The 24,350-nt window shown below is 38.4% G+C and overlaps 1 protein-coding gene across 6 annotated transcripts in view; it reads left to right on the top strand.

Annotated features, from left to right (window-relative positions):
• LOC100693248 (protein diaphanous homolog 3) overlaps nucleotides 1–24,350 on the top strand; it is a 158,681-nt gene that overhangs the window by 86,964 nt on the left and 47,367 nt on the right. For 5 of the 6 annotated variants that reach the window (XM_025905518.1, XM_005466860.4, XM_005466861.4 and 2 more), the window contains 3 exons: nucleotides 4,434–4,569; nucleotides 21,705–21,800; nucleotides 22,426–22,488. In XM_025905518.1, the coding sequence (XP_025761303.1) occupies nucleotides 4,434–4,569; nucleotides 21,705–21,800; nucleotides 22,426–22,488 (295 nt within the window). The remainder of the gene's footprint in view (nucleotides 1–4,433; nucleotides 4,570–21,704; nucleotides 21,801–22,425; nucleotides 22,489–24,350) is intronic. The other variant, XM_025905527.1, reaches the window with a different exon arrangement.

Raw genomic sequence — 24,350 nt, forward strand, 5'->3', positions numbered from 1 at the left:
ATAGAGGGGTCTACAATTTTCAGCATAAGTGCATTTCCACCATGAGAGACAAAATCTAAAAAGAAAAATCCGGAAATCACATTGTATGATTTTTGAACAATTTATTTGTGAATTACTGTGTCAAATAAGTATTTGATCACTTAAGTCAAAAAAATTTAATATTTGGTACAGAAGTCTTTGCTAACAATTACAGAGGTCAAATGGTTCCTGTAGTTCTTCACCAGGTTTGCCCACACTGCAGAAGGGATTTTGGCCCACTCCTCCATACAGATCTTCTCTAGATGGTAAATGGTAAATGGCCTGTATTTGTATAGCGCTTTTACTAGCCCCGCCTAAGGACCCCAAAGCGCTTTACATAGATCTGTCAGGTTTCGGGGCTGTCGCTGAGCAACACAGAGTTTCAACTCCCTCCAAAGATTTTCTATTAGATTTAGGTCTGGAGACTGGCTAGGCCACTCCAGAACCTTGATATGCTTCTAACGGAGCCACTCCTTGGTTTTCCTGGCTGTGTGCTTTGGGTCATTGTCATGTTGGAAGACCCAGCCACGACCCATCTTTAATGGTCTGACTGAGGGAAGGAGGTTTTTGCCCAATATATCACAATACATGGCCCCGTTCATCCTCTCCTTAATACAGTGCAGTCGTCCTGTCCCCTGTGCAGAAAAACACACCCAGAGGATGATGCTTCCAGCCCCATGCTTCTCTGTAGGTATGGTATTATTGGGATGATACTCATCATGCTTCTTCCTCCAAACACGGCGAATGGAGTTAAGAGCACAAAGTTCTACTTTGGTCTCATCCATGACTCCTCTGGATCATCCACATGATCCCTGGTAAACTTCAGACGGGCCTGGACATGGGCTGACTTAAGCAGGGGAACCTTCCGTGCGATGCAAGATTTTAAACCATGACGTCTTAATGTATTACTGATAGTAGCCTTGGAAACGATGGTACCAGCTCTCTTCATGGCATTGACCAGCTCCTCCCGTGTAGTTCTGGGCTGATTCTTGACCTTTCTTAGCATCAGTGATACCCCACAAGGAGAGATCTTCCGTGGGGCCCCAGTCTGAGGGACATTGACAGTCTTCATTAGCCTCTTCCATTTTTTGACAATTGCTCGAAAAGTTATTCTTTTTTCACCAAGCTGCTTGGCAATTGCCCCATAGCCCTTTCCAGCTTTGTGAAGGTCTATAATTTTGTCTCGTGTCTTTTGACAGCTCTTTGGTTTTGCCCATGTTGCTACTTAGACTTGGGCTGATTGTGAGGTGCACAGGTGTCTTTATGACAGCTAACAACCTCAAACAGGTGCTACTAATTTAGAATCATGAGCAGAGTGTAGCTGGACTTTTTAAAAGCAAAATAACAGGTCTTTGAGGGTCAGAAATCTGGCTAATAAACAAGTGATCAAATACTTATTTGACATAGTAATTCACAAATAAATTGTTCAAAAATCATACAATTTGATTTCCGGATATTTTTTTTTTAGATTTCGTCTCTCAAAGTGGAAATGTACCTGTGCTGAAAATTGTAGACCCCTCCATGATCTCTGAGTAAGAGAATTTGCAAAATCACAGGGTGATCAAATACTTATTGACCTCACTGTAATTCAGAAAATAAGCAAAAAATTTAGCATGATAATTGTCATTGGATCAGGTCACATTTGTATTCTCTAGCAGGTTTTCTAAAAAGCCGTCTCTCCATTTGGGTGCATTCATCTTGTGGGAGCCGTCTCCCCAGTTTCTTTTTTCCTGTTGAAAAGAATGAAAAAAAGGTCATTTTGTAAACTCAGCTCAAACTTCTATATATAGCTTCCTCTGCAACGATTGGGCCTTTGTTTGCCATTAAATCCAGTTGATCCATACCTGCATAGATGACCAGAATCTTCCCAACAGTCCAGAGGACCACTAAAACTCTTCAACCATTCAGTCAACGATGATGATGTGGGTGTTTTGGTTTGTTTGTGATTGTGATGAAATGTCAAGTTAAATGTCAAGTTAATCAATGTAAAGTTACCTGTTGCTGTGGACGTAACATTATATTATAAAATTTTGACTTAATATTGGCATGAGCAAGTCACCTTCACCCTTCAAACCCAAACTCAGTACAGGGAAAAAACAAAACAAGCTGAGTGGGCTTAGACACTTTGTCCATTGTGTGTTTTCCCAAGTTATAACCAACTATAATTACTTTTTATAAATAAGAAAAAAACAAAATCTCAAGTTTGTCCAGTGGAAGATTAAGGTCGTAAGGGGCCAAAGTGGAGCATTTACTATATAGGATTGCAGTAGTGTTTTAGCCATGCAAAAAAAACCACCAAAGGATTAAAGCACAGGCTAACAGTGACGTAACCATACCACTGTGTTAGTACTTCATGCAGTTACAACCCTATTATTAGTAATATACACTTTATTTATTCAATTTATTCAACTGAAAATTTCTCGGTTTCAAGGGTCTTGTTGATGCTGAATCAAATATACTGAAATGTTTGGAATTCAAGTTGACCATATCATTTCCAACAATGGTCACTTGTATGCAGACATAATAAGAGGTTGTCAGTGGGTTTCAACAAGTGATTGCCCCTCTTTAGTGTGCCACTGTAGTTCTCCCCATACTATGCAGTTCTTGTAGTGTCTGTGTATGTGTTTTTGTGTATATCCATTTATGTTGGTTTGACATTACTATTCTATCACTGACCTGCCCGTCAAGCTGAGCTGTGTAAATAACCCAAGTGGAGGGGGGTTTGAGGGGGAGAACTTGGGTGTTTGATGAAAGCCTAGACTCCCTTGCTTTAAGTGACTGGCTATTGATCAGGATGGCAATCATGCTAGCACTCTATTAAATCATAAGCGGTCTGTCTCTCAGCTGTGGCGTTATTGAGCTATTGACACCATTGGAGGAGTTTAACAACAGGGACTATAGAGCCTGCAGTTACAATAGTTGATGCATACCAGATGTCCTTATAGACAGCTTCTCCCTAAAGAGACTGATTCAAATGAATGACACAAGTTTGGAAGTTTGGCTACATCAGCATGTTTAAATGTCAGTAACATTAAGTGACATCTGAAAGACCCAAGACCAGATATTGATTTTAAACAACCACCAGTGTTTGCTTGTATGAACTGTACTGTACATAGGTTATTCATGTTTAAAGGCCTCCAGCAAATAATATTTGATCCTGCAAATTCCAATAAAATTCTCTTAGGACGTAAAAATATAATACTTAGGAGCAGAAATATTCTGGAGTGCAAGAAGTACTGTACAGCATACAAACAAAAACTATTGCTATGTTCATGTGGTTGATTAACATAGATATTTTTGTTTGTTATTCACTTAAACTTGCAAATTAATTAGCTTGAAATCAATAAGCGTGTAGACTTAAAAAAAAAAAAAAAAAAAAAGTAAACCTCTATGCTAAAGTTGTCGATGTTCCAGTTAGCTATCTGGTTACTGATAAAGTCTGCTCTTCTTAAGATGGATTCATTGCTTTTACCAAAGCCTCAGTCACAACTTTACCAAACGTTTTAAGACGGATTATAGACAGCCCCAAAAAGCTATAAATGGAGAGTCAGGTTATTAGAAATACATCACTCTACATTAAACTGTTATTTTAGTCACAATAGAACAATGTAAACTCTTTGAAATGTTTTCTAACTTTTATGCCTGCTCAAGGTAAGAAAGAATCTGCAGTTATTCAATAACAAACTAACATGTACAGGTTATTCTTGTGTAACCATAAACACTCCTTTTTTTTTTTAAAGAAACTTCCATTTTTGGTCATGTTTATTTAACGCTGCTACCCGCACAGAATCCCTTGTAAGCTTTGCTCAGTATCTGTTGTACAGCCAGTTAATGTTGAATTGTGTTGTGTTTAGTTTACATTTCTATCACACTCGCCTGCTGTGACGTGACTAGATAAAATTCACATATTTTCGTTTTGAGCCTACCACAGTGGTCAGATGTCTGCTGAATGTTCTGTATATGTTAAAACAATACTAGAAAAATTTACCTTTACAAAATGTTTTTACACTCTGCAGTAAGGTAATGCTGTTTGTATGTGATGAAAAAGACAAATTATAGGAAAAATGTAAAACAAAATCAAATTCTACATTGCTACAACTCAAAGTCAAAGAACAGAATTGCTTGTAATCATCAGCTTCTCTTGATTCCTTGATCATTATTCCATCAATCTCATCAATCTAGTCTCTGAATTCAGTGATATGAAGTTCGTTTTTTTTGTCTCGGAAGACTTGAATCGCAGTGCAGCTAAGAAGCTTCATCTGACTTTAGTGGTGCCTGATAAAGATTTCATCAGGGTTTGACTGCTGCCTCCCTCTTTGACAGGCTTAGCACTATTGTAATTAACCCCACTTAGCAGTCCATCATGTTTTCCCTTTTTTTCCTCCCTTCACATTCTCTCTGTCTCTGCCCCGCAGCAAGCACTGAAAGAGAACTTCAGGCAGAGGGAGACGGAGGAGAAACAGAGGAGAGCGCGGGCAGCAAAGGAGAAGGCAGAGCGTGAAAAGCGGGAGAGACAGCAGAAGAAGAGGAGGTTGCTGGAAGTCAATGCAGGTAAAGACTGCATAATTTGCTTTGCATGTCAGCTCTTGCAACGATAAACCCTTTTCACAGAGCTGTGTGCTGAATCAATCTAGGGTCAAATGGTGTAAGAGAGCACTCAAAGACAACGAATCTCATTTATAACCTACAGCCCCCCTTTTAATGGATTAGAATTGACAGCTATTTTCTCACAATTCAGTTTTCAACACTATAAAAATAAAAACCCCACATCTGTAGAGAAAATCTGTCATCTCATTTTGATTGATGGATGTAGTTAAGTAATGTTTAAAATAATATCCATTATGTGATATTAAAGCGTGTCATAAGGCTTTTATTTTAAACTGTCACTCTGTCCATATCACTCATGTTGAAATTACAGTCTTAACTTTAATTATTTCAAACCAATTAAGCCATCAAATTTAGTTTGCCCAACATGAAAACCATGCATTATTATACCACTATTACATAGTAACATAAATTTGAGACATGAGTATTATTGTGTTGCTTTATTTTCATTTGTGGCCTGTTTGCCCTTGTAGACAGTGTATTTTTTTTATTTACAATACTACAAGGATTACAGCAGTTCACTTTTTAATTAACCTATCTTGAGAGGTCAGAAACATTTGACAGGATTCAGAGTATTGCTACAACACAACACTTTTGACTCTTCGTGTTGAAATACAGTGTTTGTAACCTTAGCATATCCAGTCTTTCTGAGCAAGCCAAGTATTATGCCAGTGTCTTTTAAAGGAGATGCTACAAACTGCCTAAATTAAATGAAATCCTTCTTTATGTTTCAACATTTCAAGATAACTAGGTCATAAACTAGGACACACAAAAAGGTGGTATCTTTTTGGTTCTCAAAAAAGAGAGAAAAGCAGCCAAATGCAGCAGAATAAGAATTACTCTACAAAGGAAAAAATAGTTTCTTCTGATTTCTGCTCAGAATTTAGCAGAATGTTTTTTGTTCACATGTAAAAATAAATATAGCATTTTTATTTTTCTTAACACTTTTCAGACAAGTGCTAAATCAGAGCAAAGAATCTGATTTGGAGAAATGATATTTTTTTTTTAAAAAGACAGTCACTCCTATTGCAGTATCAGAGAAGCTTGCACTTGCATATTAATAAAAAATGAGCGCACAGTAGGTTCAACAATAATACCACATGCACCATATATCAGTTTATATGTTTAAAACAAGGAAACTATTTTGAATTATTTGGGTGATGGGGCAAGTTTCACAAGCTTAATCTTGTTCAGTATGTGACTTGAGTGAGTACTGCCCTGTGCAGTATCACTTAAGTGTCATGTGATTGCTTTATCTGTCAATAAATGCATTATCTCGAAGTAGTGTATTTCCTCTTTTTAACAAAAGCAAATACTTTAAAACACATCCATCAGAGCAGAAACTCAGTGCACTAAAGGTGAATAAACTGACACGCGAATGAGAAAACTTGTGATCGTTCAAATTAAATTCAGCACACCTTTGATTTTAGTTGAATTGCATGAACATGGTCATAAAATCCAATGTGAATGTGCATAGCTACGTGTCTGCGTCTTGCTTTGAGAACTTGAAAAACTGATTGTGAGACTTGAGAAAGATGGAAAAGGATAAAAAGAAGATTGGTGACCCTCAAAAAATCAACTGAAATATATTTGCTGCAGTAATCAGGAGGTATAGAAGAAGCCATAGTACTACCAATCAGAGCTTTAGCGTCTGCCCTCCTAAAATGACGATATTGACAGTTTGTCACAATCTTTCAGAGACAGACAAGTGCTTCAGACTTGAAACAGGGGTCATCATTGAAAATCAGATTTTCTATAACAGCTCAGACCGTGGCTGTCAAAAATAAGGCCTGCGGGCCAGAATGGACCCACCAAAGACTCCACTATGAGCCAGTGAAAGGCTTTGGAAAAAGTGCAAGGATGGCATAGATTTTGAACTTTTTAACTGTAATTTTATAGATTTTAAAGACTTCCACCATTGCCATTTATACTGCATCAAATAGTTATGCAATAGATAAGCAATTAAATGAAATGACAAAATGAGGTTCCAGAACCTTTTGTTATTTTACACATGTATAATGCAGAAAATGGTGATGCATTGTTGAAACTGCACTTTGTTTTCTTATATTATGATATGTCATGGATGCCCTGTTTAGTTAAATGTCCTTTGGAAAAAGTGCAATGACAGAAAGAGGTTTTTCACTGGTCTGTCCCACATTTTAAGCTTAGTTTGACATCCCTGACTTAAACAGTGCAAAGGATAGACCATAATGATAACTCCACTTAAAAGAAGAGGATAAAAGTCTTGTTCACAATTTAGGCATTTGGCACATATGCAAGATAAAACTAAAATAAATTTGTGTAATTCAGATGACATCCAACCTGTTTGCCATTAACCTTCCGAGGACTTCTACAGTGCATGGTTCCTACAATGAAGCATAGAGGTGGGAATGTGATGATAGGGACATGATGACATTTATAGATTGCACAATGAATGCGTGTTTATGTAAGACAAAATATTGTCTGACAGCATGCCTCCCACTCTCCAGTAGCCTGGTACAAGAGGGATATTCCAGCATGATAATACAGCAGATTGCCAAAATCAGAGAAAAAGAAAAAAGGTAAAACTATGACCTGGCTGGTGCATTTCCTGACTTGAATCCAACAGAACACCTTTGGAGTGTTTTTAAAGAGGAAGGTAGAGCAAAAACCCCTCCAGCAAAGAACAGCTGGAAAAAATTCTCTAAAGAACGACAGAACATCTCTGAAAAATGTGTGCAGTACTGCTATCCTACATGCAGGAAAACATGGAGTCTGCAACCACTAATAAAGGAAGTGGACAATGCTTGTGTTCAATTTTAAAATGAAGCAAATACGTGACACTGTTTTAGGTCATTTGACTTTTAAGCGATACTACATGGGGTGTACACACTATCCTATAAATGTAGCATCAGTGTTTACTTTGAGTGGTTACTGTTAAACATTCCTCATTTATTTTGATATTTTGCATTGACAAATGGGACCTGAATCTTATACATCATTGTCCCCTTTCCAGCTTTCAGCAAAAACTGAGAAGACAGCACCTAGCTGTCTAAAATGTTATTATCAAGAGGTACTATTGAGTCTTACATAGATGGAGGCTGTGACTCTGGCTTGTATCATACATTATCCGATACAGGCTGTAGTTTTATAAATCACTATTATTTGTATTGTTGCTGCATTTGATGAACATATTTTCACTCAAGGGAAATTTGTCTTACAGTTAGAAAGCAAAATCATAACACACCTCCAAGTGGGAGTAACACTGAAACTATCCCTAGTGGAAGAAGCTCATATCTGTCAACATAAATGCATTTTCAGTCATAATTAATTAATACTAGTCTATCTGATAGTCTTTTTCTTAACCACTTATTGGCTTCAGTTTTTATTTTATTTTTCTATTCAATTTTATAACACAAATACAGTGCATGCAGTCTTTGACAAGGCCACAGAACAGTTATCTATTGTTTTGTCTGAACCTAAATAATAGGAGAACAAGATTAAAATTTATCTATACGTTTCCCTAGCAAGTGTTAGTGTCTAAAGACCCTATGAAACCTTCTCTTTCCACGAGCACAGAGCTCCTCGGGTAAGATCTGAGAACATTTACACAACAGAACAGCAATAGAATGATTAATGAGTCATGATTGCAAATTCAGCAGACATTTCACTTAAAGAAAAAAAGAAAAGTATTTGTTACCTCATTCCCTCTTGTTGAGCTGTGCCTGTCAGACCAAATTTGTATTATGAGCCATAATTGCAGGTAAGGTTGTTACATTAGAGTCAACACAGCAATGTAAAGAGATATTTTGTTACTTATCTGAGAGCGACTTGCCAACAGTATGTGGCTGTTGTTCATTTTATCAAATGTCAAAATGCTAACAAATGTCAGCAGGTGGCTGTTCTCAGACAACAAAAAGGAGGCCTAGACAGACTGTATTTGAAGCTGTGTTTCTCCACAAAAGGACAAAGTGTGCTGGTTTTCACTCGATACACTTTGCAGTTTTTCTGAAAGACTCAAAAAGTTGGTCGCTCACCCAGCCCAGAGTTAATTAAGTCTGACATTACTGTAGAGAATGGGATCTTGGCAAGATAACTATGGATCAGTTGGCTAAATTATTGTTCATTATGAGCTACCATGACTGCATGTGTGTTTATGGCTAGGACAGTCATTGGGCTAGTGGACGTAGTTTAGCCATGCGTAGTAAAGTCTCCATGTCAGCCCTGCTCACTCGGTTGTTATGTTTCTGATTAAACCCATGACAGACATTTGTGGCATCACTGGGCAAAAAATTCTATAATAACCTTTGAGCATACTGTAATTCAAATTGTTGTACAAATGAAAGTCTGGTCAATATTACTGCCAATGTAAATGCACTCATGATGAGAACATTTAGCTCTGAGAGCACAATCACAATTGTCACAGTTAATAAATACCAAACTAACTTCATAAAGACAATCTCCAATACAAAACCTCCCAGTTTAGCATTCACCGTCTTCTTCAGCAGGAGAAATTGAATGACCAATAAAGTGTCGACTGAATTTGCATGCTGGAGAACTTCAGCTTAATTGAGCAACAGCGTGTGCAGCAGAGGGAAGATGTGTTGCTTGTACACATGCTGCAATTTTTCTTGGTCTGACTAGTTGTTTTTCTGGAGGCGCAGTAGGTCCTTTCAGTATTTGGAGGTGCCAGCAGAAGCTGATTGTTTTCACAGAATATCTGACTCTCGTGCTCTTGCAAGGATATAGTGACAGCAAGTAAGCAAAAAATAAAACCATTTTTACAAAAGTTACCTACTGCATTTAGAATTTAATAAGCATCCAGTTTATGCTTCTGGTACATTTGCAGTTTGAAGAGTTGTTTTAAATGCCGTCGATGCTTTGTCAGATGTTGGCCTTCCTCGCAGATGTCTGCAGAATAATGTCCAAAAAATATGTATTTTATGGCTTCCCTATACCAGTTATGGTGTTGTCAGAATGCTATTTTTTCCTATTTTGCATCACATGATGACTGTAGAAGGTGTAATTACACTGGCCTGCTAAGTCATTGGTTGCTTGAAGTGAATATGAGAACTATGCACTGGAGTTAAAATTCTACTAAACTCTTTCAAGCCACATACAGATCCAGTATCATTTTTGTATTTTCAAAGCAAGCCAACTGATTAATTTGAATGAACCAGTTCATTGTCAACTGCTCTCAAGAGAAACTGTTGGGAAGTAATTTTTTGTGGACAAATGTACATCGCCCATCTGCAAGGTTTCCCATCCCACACAAGCAAATATGTGATCCATTACTATATAATGCCTTATAATGTGCTACTGTTTGTTGTCACTGTTTATCTTGTGGTTGCCACAGCAAAATGCAAAGCAGCTGTCACCCCATAACTTTACAGCAATGTAATATCCTGTCCTATTTAAACACATTTAATAACCCTTCAAACTTATGAATGTATTATCCAAACTTCCTTGAAACAGGGTGTCCCCACACACCTTCAGTGCTTTTGTAAATATGTCTACATACACAAGTTTTTCTTATCAAAGTGCTACTAGATTAATACTTATTTAACTAGAATTCTCAAACATAACTCTTAAGAAGGAAATATTTGCCTTATGCCAGTCTGATCCTTAACCGAATTGCTTTTTGTTGCCAATTTTCTTGTGTTTTTTTTCTTTTTTTTCTCTTCCCCCCCTTTTTACCTACAAGCACTCCTGGTGCCAGAAACACGTTCAACAGTTCAGACCCATTTTCAGTGCCCACACTAAAGCTGGCAGAGCCATTTAGCTTGGCAGTCCTAGCTCTGCAACAGCATCTACAGTCAGCATTACTATGCCAAGCACTGTAGCTCTCCTGTAGACGTTAGGGTGCAAGATCAGAACCACTGTGCTCCGTCCAGGCCAAACATACTGCTGTGGCTTTACTATCAGGCCACACCAAGGCCTGTCTTGGCTGAAGCATAATACAAACCACCTCATTTGATCTGGCCTGGGAACACATTTGCCACAGATTTCGTGAAATGTTACAGTTTTGAGCTCATCCAGTAAACAGGCATGTTGAATAATTTCAACATTTGTCCTATAGATGGGTTCTCTTCTGTATGCTAGACAGCAGTGTATGGTATCTCACCTCCTGTCATGGTTTATCTGTTAATGCCAGCAAAAGAGGTAAAAGCAAAAAATAAAACTACTGCACATAAAACAATGTTTGTGGGTTGTGGTACTGTTGCAAAGATATGTTAGTTGATTGATTATCAGTGGTCTGCAGGTGCAGGCTTTGAGGTGCTGTGTGCAGTTATTATCAAACACTTTATGTGGATAAGATACTCCTACCTGTTTGTATTGTTTGTGTGATATTTTAGCACAAGAGAGAGATGGCAAAATTGTTGGATGACACTGAAATTATGAAAATTACTCCCCTTGTTACACAACATGTTTGCTTGAAAGCTGCACACCAAGGTTGAGGAGAAGTGTACCATACCGTACCATGAGGCATATTGCTGTGGAGATGCTTTTGTGCAAAGGCCTCGAAAGGCTTGTGATGGTAGAGGTTGGAATGGATTAAGCAGAAACTTGAGAAATCAGAAAGGGAAAACTTTGTGCATTTTTAAAGAAAACTGCAACTTGAATATTGAACAATATAACTAAAATAAAAATGTGTCTAAAAAGAAGAATAGAATGCCCTGGAGTGTGAAAATTGAGAATCCAAGCCACAATTACACAGAATCTGTGCTTCTTCTTTGTCCAGGGTTTAGCTACCCATTTAAAACCAACTGTGCGCTATTTGGGTTTAAATATTGTTTCGAAGAAGCCTCGCTGCTTAATTAAACATTTTTCATATTTTTATCTAAGATTTTGATGTACTTCAGATCATTATAGTCATATGGCATATTAACAGTAGATCACCAACATAGGGCTTTCAGCATCCTTTACTGGCACTGAGCACTTTCAATCCTTGTGTGAATTTGAAAAACTCTTGCTTGTTTAGTTTGTAAATTACTCCAACTGACAGCTTGGCATCTCTTCTTCTTTCCTGCCTCTCTGTGTTGATGAGTGTTTTTACTACAAACTTTTCAATTTAAAAAAAAAAGTAGTTCAAAAATAAGAAAATCTGAAGAATAAACTTCAGCCAATTTTTGTCAGAAAGGCTTATATAAATATGCCTAGAGCTTGAAATTTATTTAGATACGCTCAGTTTAAGATAAAGCTAAAGGCAAACTCGGTGACATAGCTAAGTCGTGATGTTTCTGGCATTGCACACGTGCACATGCACACACACGCATGCATACACGCGGACTGTTTGGATGAAATGAATACGTGATAGAGATTTGGCATTGTGCTACCAACCCAGGACAGGATTTGCTCTCCCTCTCTCTGTCTTTCTCACTATCTCTGACTCTCTCACTATCTCTCTCTCTGTCTCTCAGCCTATTTATTAACTAAAGAGCTTTCTCTTTGTTTGTCAGGGAGGATTGTCCTCAATGGAGATTTTCTGTGTAATCATCTGATTATCCATCAATTCCCTAAAAAGCCCCAGAGAGGCTGTGTATCCACATTATGCTGAAGGGCAGAGCAATGAGACAGGGAAGGAAAGGGGAGGGATTTTTTGGAGGAAATGATCAAAATGGATTTAAGCTTCTTTACCTGTTACAGGTATCTGCATTCAGTTTGGTTTTTAGCTTTGCCTAGTTCTGTATTCCTGGAACGTGAGCTTATCCCAATTTCCTTCTGATATTCCTCCAGCTCTTCTACCTGCCACAGACTGAGCTTCTACCTGCACTATAATAGACAGCCTGGTTTCGTCATTGGTCTGTTCTGGCACTTTGAGAGAGCAGGAGCATCAGCTTGCATGCATTTGCATAGAGCCCTATGGAGATTGAAATTCACATTGAATAGGTGTTTTTTCTTCCTCCTCTGGCTGTGCCTAGCTTGTGTATGACAAATCTGTTGCATTAACTCCCAGGGTAGGCCGGGAGCAGGAATGTTTGTGGAGCGACAAATTACACATCAGAGCTTTATTTAACATTCCCTACATGGCTACAAGCAATGAACTATTAAGATGTCAAATAGAAGAACTGCTACAGATGCAACCCTGCATGCAAAGATACTAAAAGTATAGGAAGGGCATAAGAAAGGGAAAGAATAAAAATCTGTTTGAGAAGCAGGAATCTAGTATGAGAGTCTGCTTTCTCATGAGATATTTATTCTGCCAGTCCTACAGTTCCTTATAGTTCGGCTTTTTAAGGATGTGGTGATAGATGATAATTGCTAGAATTTACAGTGATATACAACAGTATGACCATCTTGTTTTTTTTTCTCCATAAGTGTTCAGTTGGTATTAGTATTCATCATGTATTAAATTAATGGTACTATAGAATATTAATTTTCCTCGCTATAGTTTGCTGCCTCATCCCTTTCATATAATTGACACACTGACACACATCCTTCCCTCCTTGCACACTGTGAAATTAATGTGTGTGTGACGGGAGCTCATTGGTCCATTGCTATATAAAAGAAAAGGTTATTGTAGTCAGGCATTTGTAGAGATGTAAGTTTCATGCCTCTACCCTGTGTGTGTGTGTGTGTGTGTGTGTGTGTGTCTGTGTGTGTGTGTGTGTGTGTGTCTGTGTGTGTGTGTGTGTGTGTGTGTGTGTGTGTGTGTGTGTCAAAAATAGACTCTGCACCTGCACCAGACACACAGTATAACAGTCAGGTGTGAGAAAAATTACCTTACAAGTTGATGACATCTTATTTTGTTACTAAGTACTGTGAAAGCTTCCCAGTAAGTCATCAAAGACAAACCAGTCCATTGAGACCCCACGGTACTCACAATACTTAACTCAGGAAACAACATGAATGGTTTCAAACGTTTTTGCAATGTTCAGAGTATTGGAAACAATATATATAGCAAATTTTTTATTTTGATCTTTTTTTCACCTGCGTTTTATATCCCCAAAGGTTCAATTTGTCAGTGTCCGTTTCATCTAGTACGATAAAGTTCTCAGTCTCCTCTTCACACTTAAGTCATTTTTGTTGCAGCAAAATTGCTCCTGGATTGCTGGATTGTCAAATAGACATACTGGCCAACATTGTCATTTAAACCAAGAATGTTGCATATGTCATGAAAAACTGAACTGTTTGTTCTGCAGTCCAGTCTAGTTTAACTGAATGCAAATGCATGGACTTCTGTACTGTTATTTTAAGCATGAGATAACAGTCAACAGTCCTTTGTGAGATAATGAGCTAGTCACATATGAATCCATGCCCTATGGCAGCCACACACAAGTTTAATTTTCAATTCAATTTTGTTTATACAGCACCGAATCACAGCAATAGTTGTCTCAAGGCGCTTTATATTGTAACGTAGACCCTACAATAATACACACAGAGGAAAACACAACAATCATATGACCCCTTAGGAGCAAGTGTTTTGGCAACAGTGGAAAGGAAAAACTCCCTTTTAACAGGAAGAAACCTCCAGCAGAACCAGGCTCAGGGAGGGGCGGGGCCATCTGGCGTTGACCGATTGGGTGAGAGAAGGAAGACAGGACAAAAGATCTGCTGTAGAGGAGACAGAGATGAATAAGAAGTGAACAAGTGAACCTTTCCTGCTGTACTTGACTTGAGAGCCTGGGTACGACTGTGTCAATGGGGAGGAAGGGGGGGTTGACCACACGTACATTCAGCAGCACCAACAGTGGACTAAATAGGCAATGAGTTTTATTCTTTCAGTATGAAAACATTTAGTTTGTTTTTTAATTTTATATAATAAAATATCAATATTTGGTGTGCTTTATGAATAAATTATTGCAAAATGGCATGACACTATACTGTATGGACAGATGAATTGATTGATTTAACTTCCTTTCCCCCATCACCCTATTAGGTAGGAGTGAGTGAGAGTTTTTACAGAATTTAACTATTTTACTCACTGTTATTCAAAATGAGTATACAAAAGCAGAAATCATGAAACAAATTAAATCCAAACAAAATCATTCATATAATAATAAATGTGGGGACTGGAACTGGATTGTTAGCAGGAAATATTTTGGGTGTGTCAGCTCTGGCATTCAGTCCATAGATTAGCATCTGTGTCAACTTTTTAGGTTCTTATGTTCCTCAACTTCTACCCGGATATTTTTGCAGTGTGATGTGACGAGAGATCTTCTGTTGTTGTTTTTTTTGTTTGTTTTGTTTTTTGCATGTCTGCAAAAGTCTTTATGCTGGTCAAAATTACACAACATGAAAGTTGAGTCCTAAGGGCTTATTATATTGTAGCAAGATGATTAATATTATTCAATCAAGGCATATTACCACAATTGTAAAATTTGTCTTTATCTCTTTCCTTTTCCTTACCATAGTTTTCAGAATTGTAACTGCCTTGATTCATCTGACAGGCATGCTGAAACCTCACGTCGGGTGCTATTCTGATGGGTTAATGTTTTGTTTTTTTTTTTAGCAAAGGTGCCATAGTAACATAGGAGCTATATGAAAACTTTGCCTTCCAATAAGCCTCCTCTTCTCCACTCAGAGTATCAAAGTGAAGTCCAAGTGGGTATTCAATGTAGAGAAAGGTAGCTGACTAGCCTTGCTGCACCATTTGTCTTCTAAGTGTTCAAGGGAACACCGTGGTGGGCCTGCATTCATTGTACTCAGGCATGCCATTTTCTCTCCTTAGCTTTTCTATCCCAGCCCAATTGACCCTATTTCGTTCCTTGCTCCGGCCCACCTCAGCTACACACTGCTACAACTGGGTCATCGTCCTGATGATAAGTGCTACATCCTGTTGAGTGAAGTGGCGGGAGACATTAGTCTGGGTCTGAATAAGGGGTAGACATTGACACAAGGACAGATTACTTGTCCAGACAATGGAAAACGCCAGTTTGAACAGGCTCTGATTAAATAGATGGTGATTGAAGTTTCACTTCAGACAGGAGGATAACTATTGCTTTTTCCCAGAGGTAGAGGTTCAGTTTAGACTTTATTCTGCTTCCAGAGTTTATTCTTTTGTTTTCTGGGAGAGTAAACCATGTTCTGCTTTTATCTTCTTGTTGATTTGACCTTTGCATTTGTATTTCTACATTTGCACTTTAAAAAGATACTTTCACACATTTTTTCTCTCTCCTCCCAATAAAGCGCAGTAGTAGCTCGACACATTTTATTAGAGCTCATTTGCAACTTACTGATGTCTTTCAGCACAGAAACACAGGACTTCAAGCTTATTATTAAGTTTCACTGATGAAATTGTGAGCTTGTAGCATGTACTATTACTAAGCTTTTAAACAGATATAAGGAAAGCCTAGACTAGTCCTCAGAAGTGTCTGCATTGATAGAGGTTTCTGTGTACTTTGCACACCTGTCCTGAAAGCCCTGATCCCCAGAATAGAAAGAGGGAGGCAAATTGTGCACATCAGAGTCGGGATGCGACTCAGTCATTGTCCTATCCCTTTCAGCAATCTTAGTTCTCCTGCCACTTCCTCCTCAACACCACCTTTAAGATCTGAATGACTCTTTCAAACCCATTTCACAGCTGGGAGCTTGACTAATATTCTGCTGCCATGTGTTTCCCCTCCATTACAAATCATGTGACATGTCTGTGATTGCTCTCTCTCCAAGTTTGTGAGCACGTGGGTGTAAGTATATAAATATATGTTATGATTTTCAGTGTTGCGATGTCTGAAAGAACCTCTTGTCTACATTGTATAAAGCAGTTTTCTGTCTCGGCCTTTTGGAGTCGCATCTGATTGATGTGTAAAATTGGACTGTTTTTGCTCCCATATATTCCTGAGGCGGGAGATCTGAGTGGGTTTCGTTTTTCCTCGCCTCCCGAGGCACACAAAGCGTTTCATGTTCTTGTGGGTTGGAGTCAAACGGAGTACTACACATGAAGGCGCACACTGCAGGTTGCGATAGATTGATCTGCTCCTTTTTGCTTGTTTTCTGTCTTGTGTGTATTTTTTTTTCTCGTGCGTCTGTGTGTGTTGTATTGAGTGCAAAGCTTGCTGTCTGTGATGAATTGCTACAGCACTGGAGACAAATTTGGACGTCGAGGGGCGTTGGTTTTGCTCAGAAACTGTAGCTGCCTCTCCGCTCTGCGTAATGATGAAGAACTAGGCACATATCAGCCAGAGGAGTGCAACTGCTGTAAATGAAAAGCACAACAAACGCACACATTGGAGCAGACAGACAAGGAAGTGGGCCATTATACATCTACTCTGTCCGTGTGTTTGTAGTCACAGCTTGGTGAAGGGCTTTGGTACAACCATAGCCAACTACCACTGGGATCTTCTGTCCTCAATACAGAACCCTGAGCCTATTGGCACTTTTTGTAGGTTAGTTTTAAGCATAAAATAAGACGAAAATTTCAATTTGTAGGCCCCAAGATACATTGTCACTGTCATGGTTACAGGTAATCCCTTGTAGGCATGTTAGACGTGGTTAAACATTGAATACAGTCTCAGCAATCATTAACAGTTCTTAAAGTTATTTTTCACATTTTATGTGATATAAAGCAGTTTATGTGAAAAATAACTTTCTCTCTCTGAGAGAGAAAGAAGGAAGGAGCTACAGGTTTATCAGTTCTAGTCAGTCAGTTTTAAATTTTAATTATGTATTCTGTTACAGTCTATAAAGCTGGCTAGTCTCAGAGCAGCAGAGCGGATCAATCACTGTGTGGTCGGCAGAAACACTTGCTATATGATTTTTTTTTTTGTGCCATTTTTTAAAAAAGAAATATTATTTTGTATATCCTTTGAGACACCCTCAACTTACTAAAGGTCAGTATATTGGAGCTTGCAGATCAGTTCTTGTTCTTCACTAAAGTTAGTTGACTCTCAAATGGTATCTCAAAATTCCTTTTTCCTAGGCTACAGTTTTAAGCATAATCAAGATGTTTCTTGCAGATATTTTTTCTACTTCATACTGCAATCCAAAATAACCGTGGAGACAGTTAATAAATGTGATCAATGCAGAAGGTGTTTGATAAAAAAAGATTTGTAACTCTATATGGAATTCAAAACTGGTCTCTGACATTTCAATAACAACTGTTAGACCCACCCAAAAAAGAGTTATAGTTGTGGGGTCATATTAGATTGGTCTAGCTAATAACCTTAAAGTTAAATGCACCTGAGTGCATCAATTATTACAATAAGTAGTTTGCATGCTAGTGTTCTGGAATATAATGCTGTCACCAAATATGCACAAATGGGATTACTGTACCCATATGTGCTTTAATATGAAAATTAAATATTTCATATGATCATAGAATGCCAGGACCTTTAGCCCAGTAAAGGTCCAAGTAGAGTTGCAGAGTTCCAGTTGCAGTCATAGAATTTTATTTTATTTTCTTTCTCCTCTGGTGTGTGTTATTGTTCCACAGGGAATCAGACGAAATGAAGGAGTGAGAAAAATACACAGAACCTTAATCAAAGCAAAGTCCTCCTACCCTTCACTAAATCAGTGGTGGGACTCAGTAGTCACACCTTGGTTGATGGTACATCTTGGCCAAGCTATGAAGTAGCTTATGAAAAAAAGCTGTACCAACTTTTCTAGGGCATTGCACTCTGATTAAGTTGACTTGTACTTGCTTAAGTAAAGCAACAGTTAAACAGTGCTTATTTTCATTTGAAATGTAAACATTTCTTTTTTTAAATTTCATATGATTGTCAACGTTATGTAACCCTGTGGTCAGTGAACGTCACTCAATAGGCCAGTGTCATTGGTTGCATGTCACAATAGAAATAAGAAAAGAAATTACAAAAACTTTTTGCAACATCACTTGGTATGTTGCATTTCATAAATATGATGCAATATGGTGTTTGTTAAGTACATCCAGTAAGTTAATATGTAAGTTAAAGTTGGGTTAGTGCTTAATTTGAACCCGAAGACTGTCTGTCTGACAGATCCATAGACAAACAGATAATGGATAAACAGTGCCAGTCAGTAATGAATTATTAAAAAATGACTTAGATATAGTAAAACACATACTTTATGATGTCTGATTGTATGTAGAGGAAAATAACGTGACCTGAACTAAGGAAGAAAAGCTGTTCATGTTTGCAAGGAAGCTTGACAAAACAATTAAAATTTTATAGACAACACAGACACAGCATTTAAAAGAAAACACCCCCACACACATTAGCATGGCAAACACAGTGTGTTTGGTCCCTTTACATACCCATATAGTATACCTGGCTGTTGGCTGTTTTTCTTTCTATTTTCCACGCATATTACTGGTCACGTCTATCATTTCCCTCAGGTGTCAGGGCCAGGTTTTCAGTTCCACCAACAAAAAACACCATGATTTAAATGTCAAAGTATTTCCCTTTCAACACATTATCAGCATTCTAGTAGTTTCTTTGCTTCTACAAAGCAAGGATTAGATCTTTTAAGTTAAAAAAAAAAAAATTAAATACTCTGAAACACGATGTTCACAACTTTGATGTATTTCAGTTTCATAACATTCTGTTCGTTCCCTTATACTCTTGAACCACCTCTTATTTCTTTTATTTTGCTAGTGATTTACTGAATCTCCAGACATGCATAGAGCAGTATATAAGGCAAAACAGAATTTGTATTCTCTTAGGCAGCTTTCTTGTCATTTCTTTAAGTAGCCTTCAGGTATAGTTCTCTGGGCTTCTTGAAGAACATTCAAAACTCTTCTTTGGATGTTGGCTGCCTTTTGTTCTGTTCTCTGATGATCCCACACTGCTTACATTGGCAGTGTGCTTGGGGTCATTGCCATCTTAACAAATTAAGCTGTTGCCAATCAGGCGCTGGTATTGCATGGTGGGTCATAGCTGATGGTACTTTTCTCCATTTGTAATTAATTAATTTTGACAAGATTCCTAACACTATTGGTTGAACTTAGAGCTGGGCGATATAAGAATTTTTCATATCACGATATGTTTTTTTCATTTCAGGCGATAACGATATATATCACGATATAAGCCAAATAACTATATTTGAAATAATCAGCAGCTTGTTTTGATTTAAATATTTATTTCCCATAATAAGTTCAACAGGGTAGATGTACTTAAGGAACATGAGATTTTTTCAGATAAATAAAGGCAAATATTGCAAACTACACAAAGGGCAGCCGCTAAAGCGTTTAAGTTTCAAAATAGAACAAAAAAAAAAAACAGACCACTAAATTGTCAATTCCACTTAGAAACAAAATATTAATTCTAAAAATAAATCTTAGTTTGTTTTACAGAAGAACAGACAAAATTGACTAACTTTTGTCAATATCAAATAAACTGAGAACTAAAAGGAAATTCTCACTCTCCTTGTTGTATAGCTTAGCTTTTCAAACAGTTTTAACAGTTACTTTAGTCTGACAAAAGCCGAATGACGAATTAGCGCTTTCAGTCAGAGATTGAGCATGCACCGCTTTATTGTATTTCCAGACTTGCTTTCGGCACAATTTACAGTGCGCGCTACTCTGTTTTTTGTCAGACTTAAAATAGCCGAAATACCTTCACACTACGGAACTTCTGTGGCCTTTCCGTTCGACAAGCTCTCCGGCATTGGAACCATCATCTGTTTTCTCTTCGATAACCTTCGGTCACGCTCTCAGTTGATTTTTCTCTAGTTGGCGCACTCATTTCCTCCATTACCTGGGCGGCACGGCGGCTGGCTGCTTCCCAAACAAATACACATGTGCGGCTTGGCACTTGTGCTGTACGTAACAAGTCACGTGACGTGACGCTGCGGCTGTGATTGGTTCGGCTCTGCGCTACTTAATTTGGATTGGCTGTTCTTTTTTTTTTTTAAGAGCGCAAGAGAGATGAGGCCTATCGCAATAGTTTAATTTTTCTATCGAGAAAAAGTTATTTCGCAATACATATCGTTATCGTTCTATCGCCCAGCTTTAGTTGAACTCCATGCCCAAACCATAACAGAGCCTACATAACATGGCTACAGACACTCAGTGTTTTTCCTGTCTCCTGACTTCCTGAGTACGTACGATTTGATACAAAATTTTTACTTTGTGCAGACCAGTTCTTGTGTAATTTAGCATGCCTCAACGTTTTCTTCCCATTTTCCTTAGAAATGGCTTATTATCAGCCAACGTGTCACTGAAGCTGTTTCATGCTTCAGCAAACAGTAGATGCATCAACTAAAGGGCCCGATATTCTCGGGTCCTATGGAAGGTCTTTGCTGGATTTCCAATTTCTTCTCATTTTCAGATGTTACTCATAGCTTTAGATTGTAGATTTTTAGGCTGGACAGTTCTTTTGTCCTCCACTTGTTTAATTTCCAAAATTTTTTTATGGAGTCACAGCACACCGTTTTTGGGAATCACATTGTTGGTGCAAAAATACTATTTTATGTCTTGTGAATTGTGTTGTCTTTGGCATTTTTGTAGATGAGAACAAATGATGTGTTTTAGTGACAGGCTGCTAGTAACAAAGTGCTTAAAGATACAGTTTAATGCATGTAGACACAACACTGGTTCACCCCTTGTGTTGGGTACCTTTTTTGTGCTTGAGTGATTCATAGATCAGTGTTAAGTAGTTCAATACACACACACACACACACACACACACACACACACACACACACACACAAAACATTCTTCTAAAAATGGTCAGCTACAAGGACTGGACTGATAATGAGTGAGCCAATTCCAAAGGAAATTTTGAAATATCTTCTGAAAGGCTGAAGGCTGTTGTTTAAGACCACTTTAAAAATAAAAATTACATGAAATTCTGGCTCCTTCGAATCAAAATATAAAGTGATGGCGGGTGGTTTAACACTTGTCCTGTACTTCACTGCAGTAAAATATTTTTTAAATTTATTTTTTGATAAATTTATTGTCAATACTACTTCCCTTACTAAATCACACAACACGGTGCGCATCACGATTTGTATTCATATGGTTTATAAGAACTTGCTGACTTACAGTATGCAGGACCTGGACCTAGATTCTTCATATATTTGGCATATCACTTTACAGTAGGACTAATGTAATGTGTCTGTACTGTATGTACTCTAAATTGACACAATCAGTATATGAAAACTAAACAAAATTACATGTTATAGAATTTAGTTTCTTCCCCTCTTGCATTTCTTCTAAAACCCCCCCTTTTCTTTGGCTTTTTCAGAGAATGATGAGACAGGTGTGATGGATAGTTTGCTGGAAGCCCTACAGTCAGGAGCTGCATTCAGAGACCGCAGGAAGAGAGCGCCAAGACCCAGAGGTGAGTCTAATATCCCACATTTATACAGAACGACCCACACACACAGAAACCAAGTACACACACTGTCTGGCAAAACACTGCTGGAATTCCAATCAGATGTTTAAATAATGACTTCCAGCTCTAACCTGTCACCTTCGTGCATTTATATTTTTTCTTATTTTGTTTTTAAAAGTTGAGCAAATTGAATGCATCCTCAGGTTTTTATGTTTTGGCTTCATTTTCTTTCATTCTCAGTAACTTGCAAAATACACTGGTTTGTTGTTTGTACATATTCTTGCCAGCAGCACAGCGCCAGAGAGTCTTCAGCTGACACAATTCCTACAACTGTTTGATGTGTGGATCTTGTTTTTTTTTTTTCCCCTCTGGGTTTCTTAATTCCAAATGCAAGATGTGAAAAATTAAATGTAAATCCAAGATGTGATTTGAACGTGTTTGGAAATGATTGGTGACTAAACATTGACATTGGCACCTTAAACTTATTAGCTGTGCCTCAGAAAACATTATTTCTTGCTAATGAACTTCACTTCACAGCTGTTCATCACTGGGCGAATGCCGTTGCATCATCTTTCTAATCCCTCTTAGTACTGTACATGTTGGCATTATTTGTCCGCTGCCCTCCTTACAGGTAACCACCACCAGACGATCAGCCCCAGCTCCTTCCGCCAGGTCCTCAGGCCTGTTAACTATGGTAAAAACACAAGATCAAAAAACTGCTAAAGCCTAAAGCACGTTCAGCGTTATCTTTCATCTGCTCTTGGAAATCAGCCTTAAACTGCTCTTGCATGTGTTATAATGCAAATTCATGTATGTCCTGCCTTTTTGTGTGTTAACTGACCTTGTTATTCGTTCCTTTAGCTTTTTGTGACCTTGCGTGTTCTTTCTGCAATTATGAAAGACTATTGGTAAAGCAATTTGAGTCAGTGCTGTGTGTGGATGTTAAGAGAGGTAGGATTGAAATTCTCTGAAAGTAGTGTGTTGGCTGTTCTGGTGGCTCAGTTTGATAAGGCTCCTAAATTGTGTAGTAAGTGAAGCATTTTGAATGCAGTGCTTTTGTAGTAGCTGGGTTCTTTCACATTCTTTAAATCCAGGAGAGAATAACATTTTTGTTTGGAATTTATCAAGTCTGACCTATGGACTGTGTGTTTGTGAAGAGTGCTGAGGCATACAGATAAAGTGCTATGGCACACATTGGATATAAGCCACTTGTAGCCTAGATTGCTTCAGGTATTTAATGTTCATCATCCTCATTTAGTACGTTCATATTATTGTTTTAATGTTAAGACATCTATCTGTATGATGTCCTTAGAATGGAGATTGGATTGGCTACTAATTATGCTAAATTCAATTATCCTATATTACTCATACTTGTGAACAGATATTGTGCGTTTAGCTGTAAACAACAGCTTTCTTTTGTCAAAGGTTCTACAATCATCACCGAAGCACTTAAAAAATTATTCTGTAACCCTATTACCTCTTATTACTTGTAATTGGAATCCCAGTCGACCAAGTGCAGGCACACATGAATAAAATTATTCACGCTCAATCCACCCACATCATTGATGGCAGTGATAAAGGGCCTGGCTCTGTTGTTCTGCTACAGCTTATCTGAAATTAGATTGGAAAGGGATGAGGGGGAGGGATATATATAGGGTGGGAGGAAAGAGACAGATGTGGCTGTAACATAAGAAATGGAGAGAAATGGCGTGAGATAGAGCCACTTGGTAAGGGCAAAAGTTAGGAATAATGTGAGAGAAAAAAATGGACTCAGTGCAGTGTGTGTGTGTGTGTGTGTGAGAGCGAGCGAGTGAGTGAGTGAGCCAGTAACTCTAAGAGGGAACAAGCCAAAGCTTTGTACTATTAACAGGGGATTAGAGTAAATAATAACAGTGTGAACTGTAAAGGAGCTGCTGCTCAGGGTCCATGTGGTGCAAAAGACCCCATGGGGTGTGGTGCAGGTAAGAAGTTGCTGGAAGGTTGCTGACCCAGCTGCCCCCTACTGGCAGCTTCAGACATGGCGTGTTGATTAATAATGCTCAAGGCTTTAGCCTGTCACTGCAGGCATCATACTCACTGCCAGCCTCCCAGAGCAAACACAGCTAATTACTTTTCTCTGCCCAGCCCCAGCACCAGCTCAGCCCTCTCAGTGCCCATTCATCTTAATTTCCCCCTCTCTGCCATCTGCCTCCTAAATAACACTCCTCCTCATTTCCCTACCATCCCATATCCCCGCTGTCTTCTTCTATACACTCATGGCCATGCAATGGCCCTCCCCATACATAATTGCCTGTTATTGGTATGGAGTGTCTCCACTGCTCCTGCCTCAACCCTTCTTTCCCATTTCCCTTCTCTCCTTTACTCCTACAGAGATCCAGGCCTTAATTGCCCAGGGTTTAGTCGTTGGAGTGAGTGAAACCCACAGGATGCTCTCTGTTTATTTGGGAGGTGATGAAGTTTAGTCGGCGGCACAAGCACTTAAACAGCTGCTTTCACTTTCACACCACCCTACCACCTCCTTTTCCCACTGTTTTAAATACCCTTTAATAATTGATC

Source organism: Oreochromis niloticus, linkage group LG1 (genome assembly GCF_001858045.2).
Source record: "Oreochromis niloticus isolate F11D_XX linkage group LG1, O_niloticus_UMD_NMBU, whole genome shotgun sequence".
NCBI classification, from domain to species: domain Eukaryota; kingdom Metazoa; phylum Chordata; class Actinopteri; order Cichliformes; family Cichlidae; genus Oreochromis; species Oreochromis niloticus.